At 42.5% G+C, this 14,033-nt stretch overlaps 1 protein-coding gene across 1 annotated transcript; it reads right to left on the reverse strand.

Annotated features, from left to right (window-relative positions):
* Window positions 1-346: 346 nt before the first annotated feature.
* On the reverse strand, window positions 347-13,816 carry SNRNP40 (small nuclear ribonucleoprotein U5 subunit 40). Its single transcript, XM_054999339.1, has 11 exons — window positions 13,762-13,816; window positions 12,717-13,106; window positions 10,859-10,988; window positions 9,920-10,013; window positions 8,167-8,332; window positions 7,178-7,300; window positions 6,376-6,496; window positions 4,987-5,069; window positions 4,504-4,565; window positions 2,936-3,039; window positions 347-778 (listed from the first exon to the last, which is right to left on the reverse strand). Exons 2-11 carry the CDS (start codon window positions 12,861-12,863, stop codon window positions 729-731), a joined length of 1,080 nt encoding a protein of 359 aa, XP_054855314.1. The 5' UTR covers window positions 12,864-13,106; window positions 13,762-13,816; the 3' UTR covers window positions 347-728.
* Between the last annotated feature and the right edge of the window lie 217 nt (window positions 13,817-14,033).

The raw sequence follows: 14,033 nt of genomic DNA on the forward strand, positions 1-14,033 counted from the left end.
TTTTACTTTTGTGTATGTTTGCAGTTATTATTGCGAAGCATCTCAAAAGCTGAGAGGATAGGAGACAAAACGAATGAATTAAATATTACCAAAATTGATGTATGTAGCTATCCTTTAGGGCTCAGTTTTTATACCTGACTTAAAAAGATCTTTGTGCAGTATCAGAGATGCACATTTACCTTGTAGCAAATTCCCATTTGTGTATACCCTTTTATACTGCTCTCTCTTGTATGATTATCTTCCATGTCATATTCTTTTGTGCAACGTACAACTATCCCTCTGGTGCAGACAGCCATACAAAATGTCAAGCAGCATATATAAAAAAATTTATCTACACAGCTTTTTTGTAAAAGATTTCATTTTTTCCCCAGTTTATAAAAAACAAAAACAAATCGACTTGGAAGGAAGCATACAATATTAAACGCCAACATTTTATACTTGTCAGGTGATTTCGATAGTGACTCCAAAGCATGCTTTCCAGTAGAAATAGGAAATCCATTCAAGTTCATCTTGTAAAGCCTAGCAGTTCTCAGACTCCAAACCATTTATCTTTTCTACGGCATGGTCAAGGAGGGACCCTCTAAAAGGTAGCAGGTTAACTCTTCATATGAAGTACTTTTCTTGCAGTCTCTTCATCTTCTGTTACCATACAGAGAGCAATCCGAATTGGTTAGGGAGCAATCCAATTCTGCACACCCAAGGCATAAACATCATGGCCATCACCTGCTTCACTGGATCTCTCCCATATACAGCCTTTTGTCACTAGATGCCGAAAGAACTGGCAGGAAGAAATAAAAATATGTTTTCAAAAAATCTGAAGGTTTAGTTACGGCCATTCTGTTCTTTTAGATCTCTCTTGCTTTGATCTTTCTTAAATTAACTTCCTAACAAACCTGTCTCATATAGTACAGCTGCTAGGAAGATATGTCACCAGTCAGTCGTTATGGTGATGTAAGGCTAGGAATGAGAAACCCAGATTCAAATTGATGATTTGACATCAGCTTCACTGGGTGATCTGAGGTTGATCATTCCTTAACCTTAGAAATCTGTTGAGAGAGTACGGAGGAGGAGGGATGAACCATGTATGCCACCTCGAGTTCCTTAAAGAAAGGGCAGGATAAACAAAAGCAACCTCCACAAAATCAGTCCATCCAAATGCAATCACAAAGTGCTCATACACAATTCCAGAAGAAACTTACCGGTTTTTCCTCACTCAAGCTGTAAATGCAGGCAATTTCACTATCTTTGCCCACTGTATGAACGTTAGTGTATGTTTTTAAACAACGCTATGACCTTTTTTTTTTTTTTTTGCAAAACCATGTTCTTAACAATGTTACCCAATAGAGGGTACAATTTCTTCTAAAGCATCTTATGCCAACAAATGAAGGAAGAGAGGCGACTAGACACACAATTCCAATTCATGACCCCCCCACCCATTTAGATTTATGACTTGAAGCATACAAGTTTCTCAAGACAGAGTCTCTATACACGAAATGAATTGCACAAGGATGCTCAAGTGAAGGGAGACGCAATGTTAGCCTGGAATCGTGGTGTAAAAAGATTAGAAGGCTCTGTCAATTTCACCTCCCCTTGAGGGAAGCAAAGAGGAAATAAACCCTTTGAAGACTGATCTTTGCCCTGCTGGCTCTAGAGTGGTGAAAATGAAAGCGCCTTCCAATCTGTCTTTTTACGCTACGATTCCCAGCTAACACTGTCTCTCCCTTCACTTGAGCATTCTCATATAACTTGTCTCATTTAGAGACTCAGTTTCAGGTGGAAGGTTGAGTTGGTCTGCAGAAAAGCAGCAAGATTTGAGTGCATTAGTACCTTAAAGACCAACAAGATTTCCAAGGTATACGCTTTAGAGAGCCAAGAACCCTTTGTCAGATATCTGATGGAGCTTGACTCTTGAACACTTACATCCTGAAAAGCTCTCAAGAATGAGCAACTCCAGCACTGGGACAAAGTCCATGGCCAGGGGGGTGGGGGGGGGGGAGAATAGGGGCAAAACTGCGTACTGGCCTTCTCTGACTACAATCTACACACCCTTAACCTTGGAGAAAGCCTTGTTGAACTCAATGGGACTTGGGTCTAAGTAAATATGGACAATTCTGCAGAAAAGCAAAGAATGGCTACTTGCTGAAAGGGAGTTCATCCGCATGCATCAAGAGAACCAAGGCTAGTGCTTAGCAATGAGAAAACAACTGAACTCAGCAATGTGCTGTATTAAGAAGTTATTTTTAAGTTATTTTATTTAATACTGATACTATCTTATGGCAAAAGGGTAGACCAAAATGTCTTTGAAGTATGACTGCAATTCTTATACTTGGCAATGGTAGTATGCTTGTGCCAGGTGGCACATCTAAGCAGTGTAAGGAAAAACCTGCCAGAAGCATTCAACTACTATTGCAGTGATGCAAGAAGACACCTGGAAATTGGGAAACCCTTCAGAAGTCTAAGTGCAAGATCTTAGGGGGTAGATGCAACCCACTTGCTGTCGGCAGCAAACAGTCTCAAAAGAGAAAAGAAAGCAAATAAAGACAAACAGAAGGAAATCAAGAGCCTTGTCCCTTCTGCCCCATGAGACCCAATGCAAGCCTGGCAGGAACATTTAACATGGGCATGGCTAGAGGCACAAGCCAAAGGGCACTCAGATCATGGCTCATCACCGGTGGCCACGAGTAAGCTGAATTCATGAAACCAGTACTAGCTCGGGATGTTGGAGCATCAGGATCAGCCTTGGTTAGTAATTAGATGGGAGACCTCCAACGAAAACCAAAGTTGCAGAGGAAGGCAATGGCAAACCCCTCTGTTAGTCTTTTGCAATGAAAACCCCAGCAGGGGTCACTAGAAATCAACTATAACTTGAGAGCACTCTCCACTACCACACGTGGAAAAGGAGAGTGCAAATGTTTTATTTAAAAAAATGACTTACTGATTGGTTCCTCTGGATGAAAAGCCACTTCGTTTATTGAACCAGCGTGACCTGGCAGCTTGTAAAGGATTCTTCTGGAGGTTGTATCCCACACATAAACGAACCTGCAAAAAGGTCCTGGCATGAGAAAAGTCTTCCTATTCAAAGCTAAAAGCCAAGATACAGCTCCCATCAAACCCAGTTACCCACCCACCCCCTTTCAAGATAGACCAATGGCTTGGTTCAGCATGAGGCAACAGCCTGATTGCAAAGTGATGGGTTACCATGGCCACAGTGCCCTTAAGCAAGAGGACAACGCAACGTCTGGCAAAAGCTGCATTTTCCAAACAGAGCAGAGACTCAAACATTACTAGTTTGACCTATGATGCAACTATGTCCAGATCTGTAAATCAAACTCCTCTGCTCTTTAATATTCCCTTCCATTGATATATCACAACTAGAGATGGGCACAAACCGAAATACGAACCAAAATTAAGCACGAACCAGGCCGGTTCGTGAACCACGGTTCGTCAGACCCCATTTCTGACGAACTTTAGGCTGGTTCGGTTTTTGGTTCGTGACTGCAGACAGCCTGGTGCCAATCAATCAGTTTCCTAGGCAACAGGGGATGGACTTCTTGCAGACCTTCTGCTGGCCCGGAAGTGACCTTCTGCTGACCCAGAACTGATGATTTTCTGACCTGGAATTGATGATTTCACGAACCAAATGAACCGGTTCGCGAACCAGGGGCAGGTTCGTGAAAGTTCGTGGTTTGTGAAATTTGACGAACCACATGGTTCAGTTTTTTTCCAGTTCGTGCCCATCTCTAATAACAACCAGCAAAGGCTGTTTTGCAATCAAGCTTTCTTTTATACAGATGAATTAGTCTCAGAAGAGTTGTTTTAATTTGGTCAGTTAAATAACTCTAGCTATTGAACCAATCCACAGAGCAGGAAGAGGCCCTTTTCCAACTTGGAACTATGCTTACAAACTCAAATGAAAAAGAAACACACACACAACTTCTAGCCAAGTGATTTTGCAGACAACCCAAAAATATGATACGTTCTGGGGCACAAAATATATTTTTCCTCTTCCTGTACTAGGTTTCTGTTACTCTCCAACACATTTGTAGATGGATTTCATTTGTTCTTGAAGATTTTGATACTAATGATAAGTAACTCATATGGCATCAATACTTAAAAGTATTATTATACAAGGAAGATGCAATTCCCAATTGCACCTTATTAACACACACAAAGCTGCCCACTGAATCAGACCATTGGTCCATCAAGGCCAGAATTGTCTACTCAGACTGGCAGCAGCTCTCCAAGGTCTCAGGTGGAGGTCTCTCACATCATCTCCTACCTGATCCTTTTAACTGAAGATGCTGGGGATTGAATCGGGGACCTTCTGCATGCCAAGGAGATGCTCTACCACTCAGCCACAGCCCCTTCCCTGAGCATATAACAGCAGTCTGTAATACATGTGACTGTATATTTAACTTTCAGGGCTACTACAAGCTCTAACTGTGTTTAATAGTGGCTTATGGTTTCAGATGAAAATAGTTGGACCGTAAAGGGTATTTTTACCTGTCTGCCGATCCAGCCGCTATTTTGCTTCCGTCTGGTGACCAAGAACATCGCAGAAGATTCTGATGAAAAAGAAAGCACCCTGTCAGTCCAAAACAAATCTTCATTTCCTCATTTTGTGTGAAATACAGTCACCAGAAGCTTTTCATGTCAACAGTAGTGCAGCAATGTTTTTCTTCTGGAAGCTTAGTCTGCAGTTATACGGCTTTTTATTGCCCAAAATTTCCAGTATCTTGTAATTTTACACGGAATAGATTGTGAATGTCAAGACACTTAATTTATAGACAATTAGAGCTGCACTTGGGGGGAAAAAAATCTTGTTGCAGCAGCTTTAATTGGAATTCCACCTCACACATTAATCTTAGGTGCAGCACTTATTAAAGGGTTTGCAGGGTTTTGAAATTTTAAAAGCCATTTACTTATAAATTAATTCTCAGCTGCCGCCCATAAACAAGGAGCATTTCAGCAGGCAACCGCACTCACCTTTTCAAAATTATGCACATTCCCTTGAAGTATCTTCACACATCTCTCTTTAGGGGCGAAGGGCCGGACATCCCAGATGCGAACTGTAACAGGGCACGTAATAGCAGTTAAGCGTTGCTTTAACTACATGATATTAACGAGGAATTCAGTAGAGGTGATGTTCAGTGAACCACTAGAATTTTTATTTAATGTTAGAGTCATCTAGCCACAAGTTACAACTACTGCGGGATAATAACTGACTCTCAACAATTTCCAGGATTATACCTTGTTACAAGGATAATTTAACACCCAAAACAACCACTATCAAAGAAGGGGATGCTTACTCAAGTCTACAGGACCCCTCTCAAGGGGCAGAAATTTCAAGTTCATTCATTGTAAAGAAAACAAAAAACCAAAACCAGTGAATAAACCAAACAGTGATCCCCCCCACATCACTATTTTGAGGAGCAGGACGAACATTTTAAAGATGGGAGGTTCAAATCAAAGGCATAAGCAAATGAATGAATTTCGACTGATGCTGCTAATTTACCATTCGATAGACAACAGCTGCCAGATGTTTTCTGATCACTGGTTGTATCTTCAGACTACATGTTCACAATTCTCAGTGTAAAAATTTCCTTTGGCATTTCAGTATAGGTTACAAGCAACTGAAGGACTTGCTATCTATAGAGCGCTATGACTATGGTAGTGAAGCCTCAGATAACTGATCTGGCTGTGCAGACCTGGCAAGGAATGTTCCTCTGTTGAGGCCCAGACTAATGCACAGTCCAGCTCATGTGGAACTAGGGGAAGTTGTCCATTTGGCTGGGATTAAAAACCCAAACAGGGGATGGCAGAAGAAACATAGGGAAATATAGGGTCAGGCAGCCCAGAGACAAGGAGGCTGTGGGAAGTGTGCAAGACTGGAAATAGACAAAAGAACCTTGAATGTAACTTAAGGGAGGAGACCAGGTAGACGGAGAAATGAGGCAAGGAGGAACTAATTGGATAGTGGACCTAGAAAATGGCAAAGCGTTTAAACACAGGGAAGTGATGAATCCTTTGGAGGGCAAAGAAACAGGTCAAGAGATATGGTGGGAAATACTGCCAGTTGCAGCATCTAAGGTAATTGCCAAGATAACCTAAGGGGGCAATGAAAGTCAAAAAGCAGTGGGTGGGCAGGCAGTGAATTTTATACATTGATTTGATCTAGCCAGGCATTTTTTTCCCTTCAAGCTTCTAATTCTGATGCATCATATCTTGCAGTTTGAATAAGCAACTACCCGAAAGCTTAAGCCACTTGGTTGATCTCTCCTCAAACACACCAATTTGTGACCATTGACTAGAAACTTCTGCAGACTGCCTCTGTGCTGTACATGCTCCTTCTGTTTGAACAGAGAAAGAAAATACCTGTATTGTCCATTGCATTGGAAAGCAAGTAAGATCCTTCTGAACTGAGACTGAGTCCGGTGACGGAGTCAGCATGTCCTCTCATTGTATACGTTAGCTTGTTCTGTCGAAGGTCCCACACCTGTGAATGCATAGGAATACTAGTACAGTAGTGCTTAGATAAGATACACGCACAAAAAACTGTAGAATCACTTATTTAGACCTCTGGAAATTTCAGCTTCCATTCTGCACATGGAGCAAGGCTTACTGCTCTTCAGACTTACTGGGCACTTTGCAATGGGTTACCAACACTGGGCCTGAAAAACAACCATCACGTGCCTAGCAATGAACTCAATCATACAGTTAGACAAGAAAGACAGGAAGAGAGTGCCCTGATGTTCTGTCTGCAAAGAAACCTTTAAATGGCAGCAAGCAGTATGCCTGAAAAGGTATGCAGCCAATGACACGTCCTGGAAAAGACAAACCTCAGAGCCAAATCGAAGCGTTGCACGTTTTTTATAGGCAAAACACGAAACTGCTTTGTCATGCCTCCTGCTTTTACAGGGGGACAGGTGCCCCATTTCAAGTTATTCCCTGTTCCAGAAACTGCCGGCTCACAGCCACCCCTTGCTTCTCTTCCTCAGAAAAAAAAACCAAGAAAGCCACTAGACTTCTTGTTATTTTGTCTGGCAACAGCTTTCTAAAACAGCAGGGGCAGGCAAGTGTTAGGGCTCTTTAAAATCAATTTGCGTTTAGTGCAAGAACTCCAAGGAAAAATGAGATTGAATTATTGTGGGACTCTCTATGATAAACGTCAGGTTACCTTGATATCGTTGTCGATGCCGCCAGATATTATCTGGTCACTGGTATCGTTGAAAGTGACAGCTAAAACTTGGTAAGTATTTTGAAAAGTCTGAACAGCAGCTTTTTTTCTGATGTCCCATAGCTGGGGGGAAATAATGAAAAAAGGGAAGTATAAAGTAGTAATTAACAAAAAGTCAATGGGGAAAAATTAAGAAATGCACAGTAACAGTAACTTGCAATAGTTACTAAAAACTAAATTTTTATCCTAATCTTCACTGACCAGGCTCATGGAGTAGAACAGCAGCCATTTAACTACTGGGAGCTATGCTTGCTGCCTGCTCCACGGATCCCACTGAATATTAAGTACCGTCTTCACTAAAGGACAATGGAACACTGGAAAATGGCTTTCATTCATAAGAGACAATAAATGCTGGACTAAATGGGACAGTGCTTTGAAAGATAATCTCTCTGTACTTTGTAAGGGACAACATGGGATTCTGCTTTCTTCTCCAAATCTGAATGAAAGACCAACCATCTGCGGCATTCTTTGCAGTTTACTTCTCACACCCCTTCTCCTGAAAAAGGTGCTGTATATAATCTAATCCAATAAACATTTTTTCTGAAAAAGGTGCTGTGAATAGCCAAAGCCAGAAACAAAATCTGAGCTGGAGCCAGACTGAATGGGCAATGTCCACGGATTCCTCCTTCCTGCTGCAGAACGCACACACACCCCATTCATGTCATTGCTCAGGTCCCCTATCCACAAATATTTCATGGAAATCTGTGGGCTGTTTTTGGAGGAGGGAGGCAGAGAAGTTCTATTCTACCATTAGAAAATTTAGTCGGAATCCAACCCCCTGTTTGCATTAATATCAGAAAGGTTGCATGTTTGACCTAAGTTAACATTACAAAGGAGCCAGGTTGGACAAAGACAAGCACTTATTAACTATACATGCTCATTCTCCGTTTTGACAGTTTTATGCTTTTGTAAAATTACTCTGTACCAACCTTTACTGTCCCGTCATCGCTGCCTGTGCAAACCAACTGAGGCCCACGCCGCGCCGGATAACAAGAGTTCACAAACGATGTGTGCCCTTTGAGCCTTTTTACTCTCTCGCCTGTCTCACTATCCCACACTGCTACTGTTTTATCCGTGGAGGCAGAGAATAGCATGCTAGGAGAAGAGACAAAGATTATGAGGTGCTGAAGACAGCTACTTCACAAGCATCGGATCATGCTCAGTAATAAACTAGGCAAGGCACAGTTATTAGAGACCAATACAAAAAGATGGCAGACAGTACCATTGTCAGACAGAGGTTTGAACAGCTTCTTAGGCAATAACTTTAGTATTGGAGACATCAAGAGGTGCAGAGGAAAGAGCGCTGCTTCTGAAACTAAGTCCAATTGCAGCACTTGGTCCAATCACCTCAAAATACCTCCATGAGTTTCCTGCAGAGTGAGTGGAGCATATGGAACAGAACCCACAAACACTCGGCCACTTTAGGAACACAGGCCTAGAAAAGCTGTATCTCCCGCACTCTCAAATGATACTGCGAGCTAGCAGGTAGATTTCTGAATTATTTCATATTTAAAGTTAGGATTTTTGGGACTTAATGTACATCACCTTGCATTTACATTCAACTTCATTAGCTACTTCGTGGTCAGCTCACCTGCTCTGCAGTGATCAGCATGCAGCTCTTCAGTTACACGGGGCAGAAAAGTTTCCAACACTATATTTTTCCACGGAAAAATTTCTGCCCCACATATGTAAATATTTACTGCTATCAGGGCTAAATATGGGATACGGAACATGGACAAAGCCCAGTGCTTCTTCTGCCAACATTATTTAAATGCTATGAACACTTACATATTTACATTTATATCTGAACTGGAAAATTTTCCATTTACCTGGCCACCATGCTGCTCTTCCCCAATTAGAGATCATTCCTGAATTAAATAGTGCCACTCCCAGCAGCTTGTTCTCTCCACTGCAAGAACTGCTCATTTACTCTCATATTTCTGTGGTGTAGCTGATTTTTAACCCTTAATAGGACCTGTCCACTCACCCCATGCAAGTTTACACAGGAACCTTGGGTGAGGGACCTTGTCAAGAGCTTTTTGGAAACCCAAGGGTATGATGCCTAACGAATTAGCCTTGTCCACATTCTTTTTAACCCTCTCAAAGGACTCAAAAACTGGCAAGACAGAACTTTCCTTTGCAATGCTGATTCTTCCACTAAGTGGGCCTTGGTGCAATTTATTAAGAGGTAAAAAAAGTAAAGGTAGTCCCCTGTTAAGCACCAAGTCATTACTGACCCACAGGGGGACGTTGTATCATGACATTTTCTTGGTAGACTTTTGTTATGGGGTGGTTTGCCATTGCCTTCCCCAGTCATCTACACTTTACCCCCAGTAAACTGGGGACTCATTTTACCGACCATCGGAAGGATGGAAAGCTGAGTCAACCTTGAGCCAGCTACCTGAACCCGGCTTCCGCCAGGATCGAACTCAGGTCGTGAGCAGAGCTTGGGATGCAGTACTGCAGCTTACCACTCTGCGCTACGGGGCTCTTGTGTTTAACACATCTCCCTGGATCCCTTTTTGAAAACATTACTGAGAAAGACTAGAAGAAATGAGCAATAAGCAGAATACCAACAGCCAAAGTTCCATCCTGTACACCCGGTGAGTCATTCCTAGATAACTAAATAGAGCAGGAAGTCCATGAGACAAATGATAGCCTACGGTCCTTTGCAATACCAACCTGCCATCAGTGTTGTAGTGCAGCTCCATAACAGCTCCACTATGTCCTTTCAGGGTGGCATAATTATCGCAATCACCATACACATTCCATAGCACTGAAAACAAGTCAGATTGAGAAAAAATACTAGTTACTACGTCACGTTTGCAGAAAAGCCTTTAATGCCTCCTTTCCTAAAGATAAAAGTTTTGTAAGGGGCAATGGAAGTCTTAAAATAGCTGCAGCCTTCAGAAACATTTTTAAAAAAATCTTCCGCATCTAACAGATACGTGACCTGAGCAATCTTCCTTCCTGTACCAGTTATAACAGAAAGAAATGCTCAGTGATCCCAAACAGAACTGTATTATGGTCATGCACATACCCAATCTTGCTTGTCTCTGGTATATCAGTGTATGCCATAAATAAAAAGGCAAGATCACAGGCCAAGAAAGAGGAGGGAAAAAGAAAAAAAGAGATACCCTATTAACCCAGTAAATCACTAGGAAAACATAGGTTGAACACAAAACAAAACAATAGAACATAGCATACGAAGTTACACCACAAACGAGGAACTACAGAAATTCTCTGGTTCAAGAGCCTCTTTTGCCATTCCAATCTGATGTGCCTTTTGTATTCACAGTTACAACAGTCTTACACAACTTCCATTAGACATTACATGCTGCCCATGGTAGCTTTTGGGGGGGGGGGGATACAGCAAGCTGAACACAACCAGCTCACAGAGTACGGTCTTCATTCTTCCAGCTGTTCTTTGTGTCTGTTCAAGCACAGGTGGATTTTATACACAACAATCCTGACATGGCACCAACCACCTTATGAAAGGGTTGCTGGCTTTGTATTACACAAGGCTACTAACTCAGACACATGCAAAAAAAGCTGGAACCAAGTCACAGACACAGCAATTTCACATGCAGAAATATCAAGGTTTTAAAAAAGCAAACTTACAGATCAGCCTGTCAAATCCAGCTGATGCTAAGGTGGCTCCATTAGGATGAAACTTGCAACAGTACACTTCACCTTCATGCCCGGAAAGCAACATGATGGGTGCCTGGAGGGAGGAACATCTTGGTGGACCCTAAAACACAGGAAATGCAAAATATTGAAGAAGATGTAACCAAACATCTAAGTGCCAAGAAGACTAGAGAAAACTGTTCCCTTTACATCGAATTAAACTAGTCCACTACAATTCAAAATGCCTTCAAGGGGTATAAAGACACTTTAGCTAATCTCTGAAGAAAAGCAAGCATTCTAAAATTAAAATTACTTCTGTGCTGTGAACCAAACCTAAATAGGATAAAAACTCAGAAGTTAATGCAAAACTATGCTGTTTACCTAGAACTCAATGCCCATTCTTGAATCCCACGTGTTACCAACTTTGCCAACATTTATAAGACACACTAACTTAGCATATGCAACCGTGCTCTTGAACCTGGAGAGGATGGTTAGGCAGGAGAAGAGATTGCATATGGCATGGAAACATACAGGCAAGAAAAAGGGAGCCTATACTATGATTCTTTGCATGCTTACCTGAAAACAAGTGCAATGGGACTCCCTCACAAGATTACACCTTGAATTTTCTGTTTTCTTATTTTAACAGATCAGTTCAAAAGTTAAAATTTATTGAAAAAGAGCACTTTTTTTTACAGAATCATTCTCTTAGCCCCCCCCCCTTGTGTTGCTAGAAGTCACTCTGAACACCTGCTGAGAAGCAGGATTCAAACATGTTTTTTAAAAAATACCATTTCAGGAACACAAATAGCTAAGGAAAAATAAACAACTTTAAGCTAATATGCACACGAAGAGAAGGTATGAAATTGTAAAACTTTCCAAACGTGACAGCAACAGTAAACGCACACTTTAAAGTATTTTATAGATGTCATACAATTAAAGCATCGCCTCCCACCCATTTATTGCTACAAACTACACTGAACACATGCAGGATAGAAAGATATATGTATTTTTAAACCCAATTCTAGAGATCAGTTAACAAGGGCTCACATGCTGAGATCTCCTTGATTATAACTGATCTCCAGATTATAGAGATCAATTTGCCTGGGAAAATGGCTGCTTTGGAAGATGAACTCTAAGGCATTATACTCTGCTAAGGACTCTCCCCTCTCCAAAACCCACCCTCTCCAGACCCCATTCCCAAATCTCCAGGGATTTCCAAACCCAGACGTGGCAACCTTAACCCTGCAAGGTAGGTTAGGCTGGCCCAAGATCCTCCAAGGAACTCCCACGTCAAAAATGAGGATTCAAACTTGGGCCTCCCACATCCTAACCTGAGCCTAACCACTACACAACGCTGCTGCTGTTCTTAAGTTCAGGCCAAAAAAACCCCAGCACAGAAAGGAATTGAAACGAAACTTGAAACAATTCTTCCCTGCTGAGCTGTTTTTCAAGTGGCAGGGAGTCCCTCGTGCAAAAAAATACTTTTAAGAGACGAAGCCCTGCAATTCACAGTCCTTCCCACTTGGCCTTACTACCTAAAGCGGCCAAGAACTTCCTCAGTAGAACTTCCACTCTTAAAGGGTTGCTAGGTCCAGGTTGGGAAATTCCTGGAGATTTGTGGGTAGAGCCTGGGGAGGGCATAGTTTGGGAAGGAGAGGGACGTCAGCGGGGTACAACGCCACAGAATCCACCCTCCAAAGCAGCCATTTTCTCCAGGGAAACTGATCTCTGTCTCCTGGAGATCAGTTATAATTCCGGGAATTCTCATGCCACCACCTGGAGGTTGGCAACTCCAGCAGAGACAGAGGCCCAGGCCTCCTTCGCAGGCCGGCCAGGAGCCTCCGAGACTCACCGTCTGCAACAAGGCGCCCGGCGGCGGCTGCCCTCCGGCGGGTCCCGCTCCCAGGATCAGCTCATGGCGGGGCTTCTTGGCCGCGGACGCCGCCGCTACCAACGCCATCTCCGGGCCGGGCGCTTTGCGCTTCTGCGGGTCGATCATCGCTTCGCCCCCTCAGACACAGCAACAGGCCTTTCTCCAGGCCTCAACGGTCTGTGAGAGGAACAAACCGAGCTCTGCTGCTTTCCGATTCGCTATCTAAAGCGAAAGCCCCGCCCACTCTCTCCGTTACACCAATGGAAAATCGGGAAAGAAACTCAGCCGCGTTCCTTTTCCGGACCATCAGCAAGAGGCGCTCTGATTGGTTTTTCACGCTTGCCGAATGGCGGCCAAAGAGGGCAAGACCTAGAGATAGAGGATAAAAGAGTGATGGTTAAACTTCCGGGGCAAACTGGAACCCTGCTTTAACATCCTGGGTGGAATCCTTTTTTGTTGCTAATCTTTAGATGTAAATAGAAAGAAGCATTTCACTGGTTAACGGCATGAGCCGAATCTGAGTCAACAAATCATTTTCAGTGCAATCCTATACAGAGTTACTCCAGTCTACGCTTGTAGAATTCAGTGGGTTTAGACTAGAGTAACTCTGCATAGGATTTCACTATTAAAAAAGGAATCAATCGTACTCCCCAATACAGTTGTTTGTAAGAGGAATACTGGAAACCTTTAATTTTTGCAGATATTAAGATGTATCGCATTTTTATTAAGATTTTAAAGATAGCCTATGGGAGTTCTGGGGAACCTTTAAAAACTGACAGCTTAAGATGTCTCATATTTTCCTTAAATGAAAGTTTACTACCTCCTGTGAGGTCTTGAAAGACCGATGGTTTTATTGGAGCCCACAAAAGCTTCAAGGCATTTTTTAAAATTAAGATTTTGATTTTTCCCTCGCAGCCCACCCCAGCATGTCTTTGCAAATTATCAACCCACAATAGAAAAGCCAGAAATGAAACACCCCACACTCCCGCCCAGCGCATATGCACATAACCCTTAAAGAACATACGTTGGAAAACAGTGCTGGTGCACGCGCGTCTCACTTCGAATAGCTTCTGCTCTGTTACAGCATTTCTTCAACTCTATTGGATTCCTGCTGGTTTTAAATCTTTGCACATTTGCATTTGTAGACCCTATGCCGTTGTTCATGGAGATGCCTTTGAAACTGACTCACTGAAATTGACTCTGCCTTGAATCTCTGTGAGAAAAGCTGTAAATTGCAGTACAGGGATTCCGATAGGGCGCTCTCAAGCAGAGCCATCGAAGGGGGCGGGGAATAAA

The sequence above is a fragment of the Eublepharis macularius genome, chromosome 15 (assembly GCF_028583425.1).
Source record: "Eublepharis macularius isolate TG4126 chromosome 15, MPM_Emac_v1.0, whole genome shotgun sequence".
NCBI lineage: Eukaryota > Metazoa > Chordata > Lepidosauria > Squamata > Eublepharidae > Eublepharis > Eublepharis macularius.